This window comes from Monodelphis domestica, chromosome X (genome assembly GCF_027887165.1).
Source record: "Monodelphis domestica isolate mMonDom1 chromosome X, mMonDom1.pri, whole genome shotgun sequence".
Taxonomy (NCBI): domain Eukaryota; kingdom Metazoa; phylum Chordata; class Mammalia; order Didelphimorphia; family Didelphidae; genus Monodelphis; species Monodelphis domestica.
Window position 1 is genome coordinate 2007169 of NC_077235.1, and position 18356 is coordinate 2025524.

Consider the following 18356-nt stretch of genomic DNA (forward strand, 5'->3'; position numbering starts at 1 on the left):
GACATCACCCATGCCCCACTTCTCGATACTCTCTCCTCTCTCCTGCTTCTCCTCCTGCCTATTGGATCACTCCTTCTCGGGCTTCTTTGCTGGTCTTCATCCTCTAACCGTGGATGTCTGCCAAGGCTCTGTTATGAAGTTTCTCTTCTCTTCTTCCTATGCCCTATTGTATTGGTGATGCTGTCAGCTCTTGTGCTTCAATGATCATCTATGCAGATGACTCCCAAATTGACTTATTCATTCCCGATTACCTCTTGAATGTGTCAACCTGGATCTTTCACACCATTCCTCCCCAACTTTTCCCTCTTGCAGATTTCCCTGTTAGTATTGAGGGCACCACCAACTTTCCATGAACCCAGACTCACAACCTAACCATGACCTTTGACTCCTCGTTCTCTCTCGTCCTTTCACATTCAATCAATTGCCAAGTCCTACTGACAACGACCTTCAGAATATCTCCTGTAGATTCACATTTCTCTCTTCTGCTACTGCTGCCACCCTGGTGCAGACCCTCATCACCTTCCACCTGAGTCAACTATTGTAATAGAATGCTAAGGAGTCTCTCTGCCTCTTAGGGAGTTCCCATTCCAGTCTATCCTCCATTCAACTGTCAAATCAATCTTCCCAAAGCACAGGCTCTTCCCCCACTCAAGAAACCTTAGTGGTTCCCTATTGCTTCCAAATATCTATCAAATCCTATTCTGGCCATTGGAATCCCTTCCTGCTTTTCCTCTCTTCATCCATCTAAATCCCCCTCCCCATGTACTCTTTAATCCAGTGACACTGGCCTCTTTGCTGTTCCACAAACGAGATACTCCACCCCCAGGGTCTAAGCATTTTCTCTGACTGCCTCTCATTTCTAGAACCTTCGCATCTCCATCTTCTGGCTGCCCTGGCTTCCTTTAAGTCTCTATTAAAATGCCATCTTCTGCAAGAAGCCTCCCTTAGTCCCACTTCATGTTTGTGCCTTCCTCTTGTTAAGGATGTGCGGTTTTCCTGTATGTCGCTTGTTTGTGCACAGTTGTTTGCTTATACAACTGTGATTGGGAGTTCCTTGAAGGCAGGGACTGTCTCTTACCTGCCTTTGAATTCCTAGTGCTTCGAGCAGGGCCCAGAGCACAGTGGGATCTTCAGCAGCTGACTAACTGGTATACAGAAATACTGATGATCTAGGGCCAAGCCAAAAACTTTCTCATGAAGCCAGCACTCAAATCAATCATAGAGGCCCATACAATACGTACAGGTACAGTACAGGTACACTAAGCTTCAATATGCCTCAGTGACTCAATTACACAAATCAGTAACTCAAACTCCCTAGTAAGCCTTTATTCTGTCTGTAATCACAATACAAGAATATAGTGATTTGTTAAAAGTTAATGTATCACTTTTCCAATTATCTCTTTGATTTTGTGTATCTGCATGCCAAGAATATGGATATAAAATAAATCCCGAGCCTGGGAATGTTGGAGCAGCTCGGAGATGCAAAGCAGTCCCATGGCCGTAATGATTAAGCTGTCTTTTGTTTGTTATTTATTTTATGTTATTTATTTTGACTGATCGTTCGCCACCAGTCAGGAACCCTGGAGTCGCGAGTGGGGCTGGACCCTGACTGAGGCAGTCTCTAGTGGAGTTCCTTGGGGATCCATGCTCATCAGGGGCTTAGATAATAGGCAGAGATGACACACTTATCGGATGTTCACGTGACAGGAAGTAAAGAGGGTATACGGACCAGGAGCCCTAGGGACCTGGGGTGCACAAGGAGAAGCTACGGAAGGGTGCAAGAAGAATAGGGGCTTTCCACCAAGACCTGGCCTTGGCCTGAGGCCACTTTGACCCCTTGGCACTTGTCCCCTGAATCCACATATGTCCAGCAGCAGCTCCCACTCTGCTGTGGGTCCTGGTAGGACATGGGTCTCTGATCTTCTCTAGGTAGCCCCCTAATGTTCCCAGGACAAGGACAGGGTAGGCTTCAGAAGTCATCTTGGCCACCTGCAGTCAATTCAGTCCTAGGAGAGGAGACCAGGGTATCTGGGCTCTGCTACCAGCTAGACGGGCTCTGCCAGCCTACACCAGCCATTGGGAAAAGCAGGTTGAGATTGGCTCTGATTGAGAGGGAATGGGCCAGAGCATCTCCAGGGCTGGGGCTTTGGTCTATGGGAAGGGCTGAGAGGCCTATTAAGGTACCTGCAGGGCTAAGGCTAAATCCCAGCCACAATCTCTGTCTCTTTCAGGCCAAGCACTAGAGCTGCTTAGGGTCACTTACATAGGCTTAGCTGGGCCCCTGGAGATGGGCAGATGGAGAGGGAGGCTGCAAGCTGAGGCCAACCTTGGGGGGGTTCAGCTCTCAGGACATACCCCAAGTGGTCCCCGCTACTTCCTGGCCCCTATCAGGCCTATGAATGCCAGATATTGCCTGCTCTAAAAGACAAAACAAACCGAAAAAGGTTCAGGCTCCCCTACCCTTATTCCCTCCCTCTTCCCCCCCCCCCCACCCCACAAATACATAGGCACACACACACATCCTCACATGCAAACATCGGCATATGTGCACCTGATATGCATTTGCAAACAGGGTTTGGTATCCTTAAAAAACCCAACCGCCACACTTCCCAGGCCTCTTCTGTCTCTCAAACTGTACTCCCTTGTCTCAGCATCCTTGCCTTTCTAAACTCCATGGGGCAGGGCGGGGGAGAACAAAAGACGCCATTCACTGCCTCCTTCAGCCTTCCCTGACTCCAGCTCTGGGCTCCATCTCCAAGGTTACCAAGATCTCATCATCCTTAAATTCCTTTCCTGGTCCACATCCCGGAGCATTGCTCTCTCTTGGTCTGGCTCCCCTTCTTTTCCCTTGCTGGAGCCACCTCCTATCCCCTAAGATTCTGCCTCAGACCTGCCTCCCTTTGAAATCTAGAGCTGCATTACAGCGTACAGAGCCATTCATCTGCATGGAGATACAGTCCAGAGCCACATCCACCTCCCTTGGCCTTCACAACATCTCTAGGACGGAGGAGCTCCTGGGCTGATTGGCTCCATTTTGGAGAAGAGAAACTCAAAGTTCTGAGAAACGAAGGGACTCAACTGTACTTAGGAAGGTAAACGGCTTGTCCGAGGCCTAGCAAGCAGCAGAGGCAGGATCTGAGGACTTCTAATTTAGGCCTCTTTCTATGGCACCACACATGGCATCACGTATGTCACATGTCCTCAAGGTCCCAATGAGCCTGAGTCAGGCCCCAGCACACTCCCTCTTCCACGACAGGTATGGACTGAAAAAGTGGGAAGGATCACTGCCAGGAGCCTCCTGGGACCCTGAAATAGGACACCAGGGAGTGCCAAAGCCCCAGGCTCCCTGTCCAGTCCCCCCTCCCCCCCCACTGGGAGCTAATCTCTTAGCCCATAAGCTCCTTTCCAAACTCTTGCTTCCTGAGCTCTTTGGGGCTATGCTGCTTTTTGAGCCCTCCACTCAGAGCCAATCAGGCACAGCCCCCTCCCAGGGGCCTAGGCCATAAAAGGACAAGGGCCAAGAGCAGAAAAATCACTCTAGAAGGCTGGCCTGACTTTCCTATTTCTCTCCAGGTAATATTTCCTGCCCCTCCATGACTATCCTATGCTCCCTCTGCCCCTCAGCAGCAGCACAGGTCTGCCCCCAGGGTTGACATTCCTCCATTAGGTGGGGCTGCTCACCCCCTACCCCTGGGAGGATAGCAAGAGAAAGAGCCCTGGGGGCCAACAAACACCCTAGGCATGAGCCTAGGGATGGGGCCCCCTAGGGAGAGAGAACAGCCATTGGGATGGGAATAAGAGGAGGAGGTGAGGATGGGGGATGACAAGCAATAGCAATGCTAGGGAGCCTCCTGGCCCTCATTCCTCCTCCTTTTATGAGGGCCTCCAGCCTCCAATAACTGAATTCCTTTAGGGAGGGAACAAAATAGAAGGGGATGAGCAGTCAACCTTGCATCCAGAAGAGCTGAGTATGAATCTAGACTCTGCCTTACTGCTTTTTTTGTGACCTTAGACAAGTCACAGAGAGCCCCTGTCTAGGCCTCTGCTATAAAATGAACAGGCTGAAATCACCGACGTCTCAGGGCCCTTCCAGGTCGAAGTCTGTAAGCCTGCTGCGGAGGCCTCAGGGCACACGGTCTATCCAGCCTGGGACAAAAAGAGGCATTGAGGCCTGGAGCACAACATGCTCTAGTTACATGCCAGCCCTGAAAATGGCTTCATCCCCTGCCCAGGGACAGAGCCTTGACTCTCTTTCCCCTTGCCTGGCCCCTTGGACAGAGATCTGATCACTCTGGTGTCTTACCTTAGAGAAACAGTTCAGGTCTGTTCTAGGCCCTACTCTCTCTCCTCTTGTCCTTCTCCCAATCTAACTGGTCCCAACCAATTCTGCCCTCTCCCTCGCCACCCCCCCCTTCACCCCTGGACACTGGGTTTCCCTCTGACCTTTCTTCCATTCATGGGAGGACTAACCCTTGGGACACCTCCAATAGGATGGTGCTAGGGAGCTCCAACCCATTAGCACAGCCATTCTCCAAATCTGTACGACAAGGCCAGGAAGAAACCAGTGCAGAGGTGTAGAGACATCTTTCTTGAGACGAATACTAAACTGGGTCCATTCTTGAATGGGTGCCTCCAGGTGTGGAGAGGCATGTGTGAGGTATGAGGAAGAGGGCCCAACTTGGGAGTGGCAGGAACAGAAAGTCGCTGAGCAGGAGCTGGCAGAGGGGCGCCAAACCCTGCTCTCTCGAGGCGAGGCGAGGCAAGCCCCTTCTTCACTTTATAGCTCAGGAACCTGCAGCCCAGAGAGGAGTGACCTGGCCAAAGCACCACACACAGGGAGTCCCAGCTACTAAGCATCAGGCCTCCCAGCCCTGAGCCAAGCCATGGCCACCAGTTCCAAGTAAGGAAGCCACCCTTTAGGCTCCCAGGCCCACCCCATGCCCCAGATCCCTGATCCTCCCTGTCCTCCAAGCACTGCTTGCTGGGATGCCTCTCATTCCCAAGAGCATTCCCACGGCCATTTCCCCTATTCCCTCCTCACTACCCTGCTTCCCATAACCCTTCCTCTCTGCTACTCCCCAGGGTGTTCAAGAAGACCTGCCCCAACAGGAAGGTGAGCAGCTCCAGGCCAGCTGGAGGGAGCGAATCCACAGAGGTTTGGGTAGAGGGGCCACGGCAGGGCCCCCGGGGCTTGGGACAATTACAGGAGGGGCTTCTCTTCTAACAGCTGTCCATCTACCTGGGGAAACGGGACTTTGTGGACCACGTGGACTCAGTGGAACCCATTGGTCAGTAGCCTCCAAGTGGCCAGAGACCTTGCCATCTATTGTGTAGAGGGGATGGAGCCCAGAGCAAAGGCCTGAAAAAAAGGCCAGAAATGAGGGTGGAGGGCTTGGTCAGGCTGGGCAGGGAGGAGGAGGAGGTCCCTTTCAGGGGCACCCCATCCCTAGGCATCTCATCCACTTCCACAGATGGTGTCGTCCTGGTTGATCCCGAGTACATGAAAGATCAAAAAGGTACACTGTGTATGTGTGTCTGAGAGAGACAGAGACAGAGACAGAGACTGAGAGAAAGAGACAGAGAGACAGAGACAGAGACAGAGATAGAGACAGAGAGACAGAGAGAGACAGAGACAGAGAGACAGAGACAGAGACAGAGACAGAGAGAGAGGGAGGGATACAGAGACAGAGAGGGAGGTGAGAGAGAGGGAGAGAGAGGAAGAGAGAGAGACAGGGAGAGACAGAGAGGTAGAGGGAGAGGAGGAGGGAAGGAGAGAAGGAAAGACAGACAGACAGAGACAGAGACTGGGGACAGAGGAAGGAGGGAGAGAGAGCTCACATGTGCCTCTGTGTATGTGTCTCTTGTTCTTAAGTCTATATTGCTCAAGTCAGGGATGGGGAACCATGCTGCCCTTCCCTCCAGGTCACAAAATAAATAGGCAGAAAAGAATGTTCAGGACCCATTCAGAGCAGAATTTCTACCTGGTGAGATGAGGTCACTTTCCCTTTCCAAGTAGAGAAATCCACAAAGAGAAGATGAAGAGTTGTGGGTGGGGGATCCTCAGGGTCCCAGAGCAATCAAAGATTCAAGAGAAGAAGAAATACCTCAGAGATTCCCTGGTCCTGTCCCCTTGATTCTCAGATGAGGAAATATAAGGGCTAAAAGAAGTGTCTGAGGCCAGATTTAAACTTGGGTCTTCCTGACTCCAGGCCTGGTACTCTATCCATTGTGCCACCCACTCAGCTGTCCTTGCCATTCACCTACTTCCTGCCTAATTCCTGCCCACCTCTCTCTTCTGCCCTCTTGGGTGCCTCTCCTTTATCCTTCTCTATCACTTGGGCTCCCTCCTTCCCTCTCCTCTGCCTCTCCTCTATTCCGATTCTACTACCGGGTACAGGAATTGGAGCAAGTCACATCCTCTCTGTGGACCTTGGTTTCCTCTTCTCAAAGGTGATCTCAAAGGGAATCCTATTCTTACATTCATTCAGTCATTCCATAACACACTTACCTTGGGCCAGGCGCCATCCTAGGTGCTAGGGAAATAAAGAGAAAACTCAGTAAGTCCCTGTCCTTGAGGAGCTTCCAAGCTACTAAAGGACGAGGCCTAACCATCTGTTCCCAATTTTGCATTTCCCTGGTACACTAAGGACCTGTGACCTGCCATTTGCTCACTTTGGAAACTCTAGCAACAGAAAGGCCAACCCATTTACCTCTGACTTGGAGTCTTGGAGACTTAATGAAGTCATGGGAGAGATCTGCTGGCTTGCCAATGGTCCCACACCTAGTGAGTGGGAGGCAGGACAGGAGTCAATTTCTTTGTGCCTCCAAACCAAGCCTTCAGCCATACTGCCTTCATGGGGCTTTCAAGTTACTTGTGTCCCTGGCACAGGCTTATTCTGGGCCAGCCCCCCAGGGTCATGTTCTTGCTGCCTTTCCTGCCCACCCCAGCCCCAGCCCTCCATGGCAGTTCCTCCTCGTGCTTCCACAGTGTTCGTAGTGCTGACTTGTGCTTTCCGCTATGGCCGGGATGACCTGGATGTGATCGGTCTGACGTTCCGCAAAGACCTCTACGTGCAGGCTCTGCAGGTGCTCCCCAGAGAGTCTCCAGAGGCTCCATTGGCCCTCACAGCTCTTCAAGAATGCCTGCTGCGCAAGCTTGGCGCTAACGCCCATCCCTTCACCTTCCAGGTGGGCCCCAAGCTCTGGTGGCGGCCAGGACTGGGCACCTGGGGGAGGCCTAGTGGAGAAGCTGGCACAGAGAGGGCAGGCTGAGGTGGGGAAGGGGGAGACAGACAGGAGGGGAAGTAGAGGAAGGGCCCTGGTCCTCCTATTTGCTCACCTCCTTCTGGCATCCCTTTCCTCTGACAGCTGGCCCCCAATCTACCCTGTTCAGTGACCCTCCAGCCTGGGCCTGAGGATGCTGAAAAGGTGAGCCAGTGGGACAGTAGGAGAAAGCAGGAGGGGTTGGTGCAGGGAACCCACGAAAGCTGAGGGTTCCAACCTCATATGCTGTCCCTGCCGTGTACCATGAAGTGAAGAGAAGGCCTCCTGACTGATAGATGCCTTTGCTCTCCTTCCCCACTCCACGCAGGCCTGCGGAGTAGACTTTGAAGTGAAGAGTTTCTATGCTGAGAATTTGGAGGAGAAAATCCATAAGAGGTACTGGTTTAGGGGACCCTAGATTTGGAGCTAGAAGTAGCCTTAGAGGCCATCCAGTCCAATCCACACCTTTTACAGAGGGATAAACCGAGGCTCAAGACTGTTCAGGTAGTAAGTAAATGGCAAGTCACTTCACACATGCTCCTTTCCCCAGAAAATGGGACCCCTGTTACCCTGTTTGGACCCAGAGTCAGAAAGGGAAGGAACGGCTCAGCAGGGAGTGGGAGGAAGCAGCTCAGTGACCATTTCCTCTCCCCAGGAACTCTGTGCGTCTGATCATTCGCAAAGTGCAGTTTGCCCCCTCGGACCTAGGCCCCAAACCCCGGGCTGAGACTGCCTGGCACTTCCTTCTCTCTGACCACCCCCTGAAGCTAGAAGCCTGGATGGACAAAGAGGTCTGTGGCCTCCTGCCTGCCCTTGGCTTTGCTCACAAAGGGAGACAGGGGTTGGGGAGGAGCTGGTATCAACACCCCTCCACTGAGCTTCCTGGGGTTGCCTACCTGCTCCCCTATCCCTGATATAGGTCTACTACCATGGGGAACCCATCTCCATCCATGTCGCCATCAACAATGGCAGCAGCAAGCTCATCAAGAAAATAAAGGTGGCAGGTCAGTCCCTAAGTCTGGCTGGGCCCCAGCGCACTGGAGGGCTGCCAGTGATTGCTGTTTATGGGTGTCCTCAGGCAGGGCAGGGTTGGAGGGGAAGCCCATTGCTTATATAGCTGTGTTCTATTCCTGGCCACGGCGGGATGTGAAGTTGACCAGATTGTTGACGTCGTCCTGTACTCCGGGGACAAGTACACCAAGACCGTGTTCACTGCAGAGTTTGTGTGAGAACAGGGGTCTTATGTGGGGGAGGAGGAAGCCGAAGGCTGGAGGCTGAGGAGGGGGATGAAACAGCAGGGGGTGATGGGAGCAAGGACAAAAGAAAAGGGACAAGAGAACACCTGGACCTTGGGATCAGAATGAGTGCCGGAGGGAAGCAAGCAAAGGGGTGTCCAAGGAAAGCAGAGGAGGATTCTAGAAGGGTTCTAGACTCAGAGGTTGTTTAATCAAGCCCCTCCCTTTTACAGACCCACTAGCACTCTGTCAGGGGGTGGGCGGGGAGGGTAGAAGAGAGAGGCAGATTTTCCAGTCTTCTGGAATTGGCCAAGATTCTATTACAGAAGGGGGACATTTGGTATGTGGAGTTGGGAAACATCTAGCTTTGCTTACCCCTCTGCCTCTTCTTCTTCATCTTCTTTTTTCTTTAAAATTTTTTTTTCCTGGGTCATACCTATATCCTCTGCCTGTTCCTGAACTGCGACCCTGGGCAAGTCACTGACCCTTTATGAGCCTCAGTTTCCCCATATGTAAAATGAGCCTGGGCAACTAGGTGGGCAGGCCACAGTCAGGAGGCCCTGAGTTCAATCCAGCTCCAGACACTTCCTAGCTGAGTGAGCCTGGGCAGGTCGCTTTCTTTCCTCATCAGTCAAACGAGCTGGAGAAGGAAATGGCAAACTGCTCTAATACTTTGACCAAGAAAAGCCCACACAGGATCACAAGGAGTTGGACCCCCCTGAAAAAGGACTCAACAGCAAAGCGGGTCTCCTAATACTCAGGGCCACTGTGAAGATGGCACAAGAGAATCATGCCAAGCAATCCCCTAGACAGTCTTTCCTTTGACCTGACAACCAGGCGGGGAGCGTCACTGCACAGAAAAGAGAAGTGACGTGCCCAGGGGATCCAGTGTGTGGCCTCGGGGACCTTTTCCAACTCCCCACGTGACTAGCACTAGACTCTGCTTAACTACCCCTCTCACCCATGGCTCTTATTTGCCCTCCCCCACTAGAGAGACGGTGGCTGCCAATTCCACGTTCTCCAAGAGCTTCACAGCGACACCAAGCCTGGCTGCCAACCGCCAGAAACAGGGCCTGGCCCTGGATGGCCAACTTAAGCATGAAGACACCAATCTGGCCTCCAGCACCATGTGAGCATGGCCCCACTCCCTCCCAGGCTCTGGTCCTCCCTCTCAGCGCTGGCATTCAGTATAACACTCATCTGCACACATAGAACCCAAGGTCTCAGATTGACATGGTCTGCAGCGCAGCCAGGGCTTCCTCTGGGGGCCAGCAGCAGCTACAAGGATCCCCAAAGGGGCACCCAACAGATCTGGAGCCATCAGAGGGTGCCAGAGAAGGGGGGAAGGTGGAGGAGAAGGGGAGAAGAGGAAAGAAGGGTGGAAGGAGACAGGAAAGGAAAAGAAGGCGACATGGCATGGGGGGCAGCAGTCACTAGAAGGGTTTGAGCCAAGGTGGCACAGGGTGCCCTAGTCCCCTGATCTCCACCACCAGGGCTTATGGCACCCTGCCTCCACCCTCACCCCCAGATCTACCCTTCCCCAATTAGGCAGGCAATCAGAGAGTAAGTGCAGAGTAGGGAATGAGAAATGTTGACTGAGCTGCACTTGAATGGAAGGGCAGGAGTCAGGGGATCGGCGATCTCCAGCTGGAGGAGACCTCAGAGAATATCTAGTCCAACCCGGGCATTCTACTTTCATGAAATCGAGACCCAGAGAGGGAAAGCTCCTTGCCCTAGGTCACTCAGCTTTTCAGCCCCTACTATGTATGGGCCATCCAGCCTCTGCTAGCAGGTGTAAGGGGATGAAACAACAATTTCTTTTCTAAACCCTCACCTTCTGTCTTTGAATCCATACTGAGTACTTCCTGGTAAGGGCTAGGCAACAGCTAGGAAGTGTCTGGGGTCAAATTTGAACCCCGAACATCCCACCACTAGGCTTGGCTGACTATCCACTGAGCCATCTAGCTGCCCCCCGCAGACTTTGTCTAACCTAGCCAGAAAGCCAGATTGCAACGCTTCCACTGCCCAGGCAGGTTGGGGAATAGCGAAATGGTAGTCAAGCTAAGTTCCCTTTTGACCCCGACTGATGGCCCTTTCCAAATTCCTCCTCTAGCTCTGCTGTTTATTCCCTTCAGCAGGTCCCTGAGCCTCTCTGGGCCTCTGTAAATAAGGGAGTGGGCTTGGATGCCTCCTCAAGGCTCTTCCAACTTGGCCTTTCTAAGTCAGTATAGTATGGGGCCACACAGGGAAGAGCCTTGAATGCCAGGTGGAGGAACTTGGACTTGTGCCTAGGAGGGACTTGATGGGTTTGGTGCAAAGCACTCTGGCTCTGCCTTCAAGAGGACTTGGATTTGCCATCTCAGAAAAGCATGAGGTTACAAAAACGAAAGTGGCAGAGGGGAACAGCAGTCAAAACAGAGAGAGCTTTGAGGGCCGTTTTAGAGGAAAAAACACCAGGATGTGTGCCCAAGACGATCACCGTCTCCTCTAAAGCAACCAAACCGCTTCTTCTCAGTCTTCAGCCGGGCACAGACAGAGAGTCCCTGGGGATCCTGGTGTCCTACCAAGTCAGGATCAGCATGGTGGTGTCTCGTGGAGGGTGAGTAAAGGCCCTGGCTGGAAGCGGGCTGGCTGGAGTAAGCAGAGAACAGGGCTACTTCCCACTCCTGTGTCTTGCCCTTGCTGACCCTGTTTATTCTGAGTCCTTCCCCCCAGCCCATTCCAGGGCAAGCCCTCCACCCACCTTCACAGGCACGCACAGTCATGCCAGTCTGCTTAGTGGGCAAAGACCCTCCCCACGTCCACCCCCAGTTCACCAATGGGAAGGCCTTTGCCTGCCTGCTGACCTCGGGTGTCCTTCTGTCCGCAGCATCCTAGGAGATCTGATGTCCAGGTGAGAGGCGGGAGAGGGCTCTGTGGGGAATCCGAGGCTCAGAGGGCCAAGTGGGGGGATCATCAGAGGATTCTGGCTCCAAGGACTGCCCTCAATGCCTGGGCCTGGCTTGGGGAGCCATGGGGCGGAGGAGGGCAATGACTAGATTGCGGGCATCTTGGCAGTGACATGAGCGTGGCGCTTCCTCTGAGGCTGATGCATCCCAAGCCATCTTGCGGTGAGTAGCCCTGGGGTACCAGGCTTCAGGCTGGGACTGGGGAGCTAGGTTGTCCCAACAGAGGATTGGGGGTGGAGGTGAGGTGGAGGGATCTTCAAGAGACTGTGGGGAATACCTTGAAAGAATTGGATACTGCTGGGCCACCATGCCTTCCCAGTACTTGGCCTCTAGCATCTTGGAGTCAGAGGCCCTGGGTTTGAATCCCAGTTCAGCTACTTACCCCCTGTGTGGCCTTAAGCCAAGCTCTTGTCTTTCCTTTATGAAAACGAGGAGACTGAATTCAAATGACCTCTAAGGAAAGCATATCTCACCTCAGCTGCTCACTGCCAGTGTGACTTTGGATAAGTCACATTCCCTCTCCGTGGGGGGGGGGGAGCCTCTCTAATCCTCCTCAGTTTGCTCCTCCATCAAAAGAGGGAGTGGGCCTAGCTGTCAGCTCTAGCGCTCAGCCCCCACAATTTAAATCCCGTGCTCTCCACTGGACTGCAGATGTCACCAGGTACCGAGGGGCAGGGTGGGGGGCTGCCCTTTAGAAATGGGAAAGTTAGCTGAGACTGCCCTCTGCCCCCTTTTCTGTGTGAGGACAATTCAAATGTTTGATATAGGCTCTTATTTGCAGCATGACCTAGAAAGGTCTTCCAATGGTAGAGGCCCCACTTCCTGCCTTTTGCTGCCTGCTGATGAGAAAGTGGCCTGGGGATGGGGGTGCAGGAGAGTCGGAGAGAGGAGAGCAGGGCCCTTTCAAAGGATGGGGCAGCCCACGGAGTGGCAGATGAAGGGAAGGGGGGAGGAGGAGAGGGGTCCAGGCAGGGGGATGAAACAGGGAGGTCAATGAAGAAGGAAATGCTTCAGCTTGGATGTGGATCCTCCCTTCTCCATTATCCCTTTGCTGCTGGCTCTGGAAGTGAGGATGTTGTCATAGAAGACTTCGCTGGACATGACACTGAAGAAGAGACCACCGTCGCCACTGCCTCCGGGGCCAAGGACAACTGAGTGGGCTTGTTGAGCCAGGGCCCTGCTATAGTAGCTTGGGCCCCAGAAAATCAAGTGTGCAGGGCCAAATAAAGTACGCCGCCTGCCAGTGAGAGTCTTTCTTCTTCCAAGAGGGTTAGGGAGTGCCCGGGTGTCACTGGAGAATTCATCCTTGAAGGAGCAATAGAGGCACTATGAAACCATTAGCTGGCCTCATGAGGGGTGGGCAGGTGGACAGGAAAATGAAGTGGGCTCTGGCCCAATGGAGTGCAGAAGCCATTCGACTATAATTGGATGCCACCTCTGCTTGACTAGGAGCCCCAGATCTTCTCTTTTGAAGGTGATCAAGATGGATGTAGCAGACAAAACAGCCAGGGCCTTCTTTGTGAGTTCTGGTTTAACTCCTTACTAGCTGCTGGGTAATAAATAGTGGGCCAGTCCCTTCTGCTCTCTGGGCCAGTTTTGGCTTCGGTGATGGCTAACTCAAGTCCACGCCAACCCTAAGCCTTTGGTTCAATCTCTGATTTCTGTGGAATCTTCCAATTATAAATCCTGGTTGAGGATGTTTTGGCAAAAGGGATGATGATGGCCCTTTAGTCTTGATGGCATTTAAGGAGTGAGTGAGTGACCAGGATGTAGTGGGGGACAATCAACTCTCAGTGGGAAATAAAGGCATTCATTAGAAAATTCATGTCAAGCTTGAAACTAAAAGCTTGGAGGAATGTACTTTGCCCCCCAGCACAGTCAAGCCAAGAGAACTAGCTCTCTTTTTTTTAAACCCTCAACTTCTGTCTCAGAATCAATAAGGCAGAAGAGTGGTCAGGGCTAGGCAATGGGAGTGAAGGGACTTGCCCAGGGTCATCCAGCTAGGAAGGGTCTGAGGCCACATTGGAACCCAGGGCTTCCTATCTCTAGGCCTGGCTCTCTATGCACTGAGCCACCTAATTCCCTTTTACCCTGGCAGTCTATTCTGACTTCTGAACTTGCACGATGTTGCCAAGGGTTAGAAATGTGGAACGCTGAATGGAGTCCAGCTCAGAAAAGGCAAATGAACCCTTTCTCCAAGGCTGCTTAGGCAGCCCTAGAAGGCACACAAGGAGTCCCTGGGGGAAGTTGAAAAGAGCCAATTTAGAACAGGGTCAGGATCAACTTCCTGAAAACGACAGTTGTCCCAAAGTGGAATGGGCAACTTCAGAAGATAGTGGGTTCCCCTTCATTGGAGACTGCCCACTGAAGAAGGCATTCTTGCTAAGTGCACATGGGGTTCTGGGACCTTGAGGTCTCTTCTAACTGAAATTTTGAGGTTCTACTGATTGGGGGCACAACAAATGGCAAGATCCCTGGTCATGGCACCCGTAGGCTCCGTTTTAAAGCCCACCTCCAGCACTACCTGTGTGACCTTAGCTCATCACTCCTCCTTAGAGCCTGAATCTCCTGGCTCCTTTTCTAGGTGTTCCATAGGGTTGATCTGGTGGCCCATGTTCTTTCTCCCTTGGGAATAGCTAGCACTCCTCATCTCCTGGATCACAAAAGACCAGAGAAGGAAGCTGAGCCCAGTACTGGGGAGAAGGACTGTGCCTCAGTGAGACTCATAGGATTGAAGTCGCAAGGGCCTCAGAGAATAGCCGGTCCAACCCTCATGTGACAGAGGAGGAAAGTGAGACCAGACAGGACGGAAGGTAGGGCACAGTCATTGCTCTTCTGGACTAATTATGTTGGACTTGTAGGCAGATCTGGGTTCAGAGCTTAGATTCTTGTCACCTACTATATGCAGCAACCTTGGACGAATCGCTTTCTCTTTGTGGGCCTCAGGCCCTTCTCTGTTAAATGTGACATCCTGGGCCCTTTTCAGCCCTAGATCAAGGCCAAAAAACTGGAGAGGCCCTTGGAGAGCCTGTAGTCTAATCCCTCAGAGAAAAGAGGGCGCAAATGAGGCTGAAGAACACAGCATGACATACCTAGCAGGGCCCACTGAGGCCTTCGACTTCAAACCTATCATATTCAGAGGAGTAACCTAGGACCTTGAGAGACATGAGCTTGACAGAAGCTACCTTGGGTGGGGGCGTTGGGCACAGAAGCGTCCAGTCCTCATCCTTGAGGGTTTGCCAAGCACACCCCTCCTCTCCCCCCCCCCCAGGCGAAGACTGGCACTTGCACGGTGCCTGCAGGGGTCTTGGCTAAGGCCACCAGCTAGCCTCCCTAACATTCATTCATTCACTCATTCCATACCTAACCATTGTCAAGCCTTTGCTGACTGACCTGCTGGGAGACCCCTCAGGGGCTGATAATGGTCAGGATCAGTCCAGCCTGAGCAGTGGCCACAAGTTCAAACTGGTCTTCCTTGAGGAGCGGAATGGTTCATTCCAGAGTCTCCCCCTAAATCAGCAGGGCCAGGTGGTATGAGGGAAGCCTGACAGCCAGGAGAGACAGGGAGGGAGGGAGACAGCAGAAGGGTTGGGGACACACTGGGAGGGAGAGAGCTGCCAAGGGGAGAGTCAATATCTCTCCACCATTGTCCAATCGCTTCTCTCACTCATCACCCCATTCATGTATGACAGCTTCGACAACACCTGCCAGGTGAGAGATTACCTGTTCAGGGGAAGCCTGAGGCCCTTCCTCTTTTGGATCCCTTCTGCCTCAAACCCACTTCAAGGTAGCAAGATCTCAGAAGCTAGCTGGCCCTCCCATTGGGGCGGTTTGGGGGGAGGGGGCACCCAATGCCAACACCTCCCCCCTGGTCTAAGACCATCCACCTAGGCAATTGGTCAGCAGGTAATCGAAAGTTTCAGAGTGAGACTGTCATGTTATCTAGGAACAATAAGAAACTTGAGGCCCAGAGCCGGGAAGGCGCCTCCTTGCCCAGGGTCACATAGAATACCAGTGTTTTCGAATTCCAAATGGAGCCTCATACCCTAGACCTCCTAGCTGTCCATGCTACTGAAGCTGCTCCAGTTCCTAAGGAGGCCTCTGAAGAGCATTTCAAGACGGTCTCTCCAGACAGAATCTGGTATATTTGTCTACTTCCTATACAGCAGAAAGGCCTTTGAGTTTTGTGTAATTGCAGTTGTCCATCTTCCCTCTTTGGATCACACGAGCTCTCTTTCTTGGTTAAGAATTCTCCTCCATGCTGTAGTTGGGCCAGATTCCTCCTTCTAGTTTCCTCTTATTTTAAACCGATGTCGCCTTTCATGCTGAGGCCAAACTTTCATGGGAGCTTTTTGTGGCGTCTAAACGTTATTTCTGCCAAATTGCCTTGCAGCTTTCCCAGCCACTCCTGTTCAGCAGGAGCTCTTTCCCTCCTAATTTTGCTCTGGCTCATGTGATCTCCTTTTGAATGTTTTAAACCAGCACCAGATCATCTTCATGGCTGCTTTACAGTTCAGCTGAAGGGCTGCCGGTGAAAGGCCCCCTTCGTCCCTCCCTACATACTGGAACTTCTGGGCCTCCAAATGAACGGCGGTTTTGTCTAGCTGTGGAAGGTGGTTAACTTTCTGGGGCTTTGAGTAGGCCAGCACTCTGTCTACTTGCATATTCTCCCTAGGTCAGCCTGTTATCGTTTGTGATATAACAAGTAGGACTTCATGAACAGCGATGTGGGGAGGGGATAGGAGGAAGCTCTTCTCCTCCAAATGGCCGCCTCCCTGAGCCTTTTCTTTAGAGGCCTCTGCACCTTCTACCAGATGAGCAGGTGCATACATGATGTGTGGACAGAATGAGATGGGAGGTCATCATGGTCTTGTTGGTAGGGAACAAGAATGACAGGGGCCCAAGAGGTGAGAAGCCCAAGGGCAGAGTCTTGGGACTTGGGATGCCTGGGGCCTCTAGCATCTGGGCTCTAGAGAGGCTAGCTGTGCTGGGAGTCACTTGGAGCTGGTACTTCTGGGGCTCTTGGCCCAGGGGAGCTGAGAAGCAGGGGTACCAGGCCTTCTGGGTTTCCCATTCAGGCATATATTGGAAAAACCTGTTCCTGAGGCAAATGGGGTCTTATATGGCACGCCCCACTCCCCCCATCTTAACACACCCATCTCTCTCTATTCAGGCAAGCTACATCACAGGAGGGAAAACAGAGAGCCTGAGACAGGAGTGTCATTTTCACCAAGTCTTGCACCCAAACCACCCAGGACATCAAAGAGGCAACAAGCATCGGGTTCTCTCTCCCTTGGAGGCATCTCCATTTCAGCCCACCTTTGGCTCTTTGGAGTTTACTGTAAAGAGGGGAAAGTTCAGTTGGCTCTCCAGTCTCCCATGGGAAGCCTTCAACAGGCCTGTTCGGTTATGAGGCCAAGCAGCACCTTCGTCCACGTGCTGTCTCTGAGTCCTATCAGCCCCTTTCCTAACGTGGAAACAGGTCTCTCTGGACACAGAGCCCCTTAGCTCTTCCGGAGATCGGCTGCCCGACTTCCTGGCATGGCTAGGGTAGGGGATCAAAGGGAAGGCCCGAAGTATCCAGTTACCCAGGTCTGGGAGGGGGCCCAGAAGGAGGGCTGGGGGAGTGGCCGCATATTCCCTCCCTAACCTAACCCAACCCGCACACCCTACTCTGCAGCGCCTCCCCTTCTGGTCTGGCTGCCCCTCAGGGCACCTGAAAGCTGGGGAAAGCTTGGAGAACAATGGGGGGGGGGGGAGGTGTGCAGGCCAACCGAGCTGGGCCCTCCCTCCCTGCTTTTTGGAGCGGCCAATCACAAAGAGCCGCATAGATGGGGTCATCCATGGGACCAATGGGAGCACGCCCTCGAGATCTGGCAAAAATTCGGGAAAGGATTCCCCAGCCCCGGCTGCTGCCTGGATCCCGCTCGGGCTAGCTTGCCATTGGGCCTCTCTAGGCCTTGAACTTTAGCCGTGCTATCGCCCTCCGCCCTCCACGCCCGCCCCCACCGCCTGGTCCGTCATGGGCCGGGTTGGTCAGGGCCGCCTTCCCCGTAGGCCCATGCTGCTCCCCGTCTGTGGAGGGCAGAAGAAGAAGGCTGCCTCGGCTAGCACAACACTGCTGCTTGGGTTCAGAATGTTGCCAGTGCTGGCCTTGCACGGCCAGACCCCCTCCACTGTCCAAAAGGTCAATTCCTGCAACTGATGTCCAACTCCAGAGCTGGAGGTGGAGAGAGAGGAGGAAGGAAGGGAGGGGATTCCGGGGCTGCCTGGTAAGTAAAGGGAAGGAGGCAGGAGGAAGGGCTTCTCCCCAGCTTGGGGGAGATCCAGGAGCTAGAGCTAGTGGCAGGGGTGGCTGGAGCAGCTCTGAAATTGCGCCCCCTTCCCGTTTCACTGAGCACTCACTCCAGCCACATGGCACAGTGACTCCTTGGCCCATGGCGGTCCTGGCCGCAATAAGCAGTAGCAAGTGGCTCATGAATGGGATGAGGCCCGACCCTTCAGGGACCGTGGTACCTACATAGAGCTGCCCCCAACTCAGGGATGTGCAAGTGCTCCTCCAGCAAATTCCCCTCATTTCAAGGATTCCCAGAGGGCCACGGTACTGCGGAAGGGGAAGATGTGGGAAAGGACTTTGTTTACTGGTGCCACCTGGTGGGGACAGCCTCACTTTCTTTCCCAATCACAACCCTTCAGGGCCAAATTGACCTTGGAGATGCCATTGGAAAGCAGGGCACAGCTTTGTCGGACAGAGAGCCTGCCATCTTCCTCTCTCCTCAAACAGATCACAGATCATGTGCCTGGCAACCTCACATACCAGAACTACTGCGATAGGAGGGGGCTAGCAACTCTGCAGGCTTAGGCTATTATGCCTTCGAAGGCCCTCTGATTCCGGAGGAGGAGAGGTGGC

General features: G+C 53.1%; 2 protein-coding genes across 3 annotated transcripts in view; both read left to right on the top strand.

Moving 5' to 3' along the window:
- The first annotated feature begins 4883 nt into the window (after nt 1-4883).
- On the top strand, nt 4884-12601 carry ARR3 (arrestin 3). Its single transcript, XM_007507609.3, has 16 exons — nt 4884-4900; nt 5083-5113; nt 5228-5288; nt 5472-5516; nt 6989-7188; nt 7369-7428; nt 7592-7659; nt 7919-8054; nt 8183-8267; nt 8416-8488; nt 9490-9627; nt 11014-11097; nt 11368-11391; nt 11556-11608; nt 12098-12107; nt 12514-12601. The coding sequence occupies exons 1-16, from the start codon at nt 4884-4886 to the stop codon at nt 12599-12601; spliced, it is 1173 nt and encodes a 390-aa protein (XP_007507671.2).
- Nucleotides 12602-17448: 4847 nt separating this feature from the next.
- KIF4A (kinesin family member 4A) overlaps nt 17449-18356 on the top strand; it is a 78728-nt gene continuing 77820 nt past the window's right edge. The window contains exon 1 of one of the 2 annotated variants that reach the window (XM_007507607.3): nt 17449-17718. The gene's annotated coding sequence lies outside the window, so the exon portion shown is untranslated. The remainder of the gene's footprint in view (nt 17719-18356) is intronic. The other variant, XM_056809337.1, reaches the window with a different exon arrangement.

What these genes read in the sequence shown, in the direction of transcription:
- ARR3 (XM_007507609.3), top strand. An exon ending in CAAGAAAATAAAGGTGGCAG is followed by an intron (nt 8,268 to 8,415) that starts GTCAGTCCCTAA and finishes CGGGATGTGAAG; the next exon opens with TTGACCAGATTGTTGACGTC. An exon ending in GTGTTCACTGCAGAGTTTGT is followed by an intron (nt 8,489 to 9,489) that starts GTGAGAACAGGG and finishes CTCCCCCACTAG; the next exon opens with AGAGACGGTGGCTGCCAATT.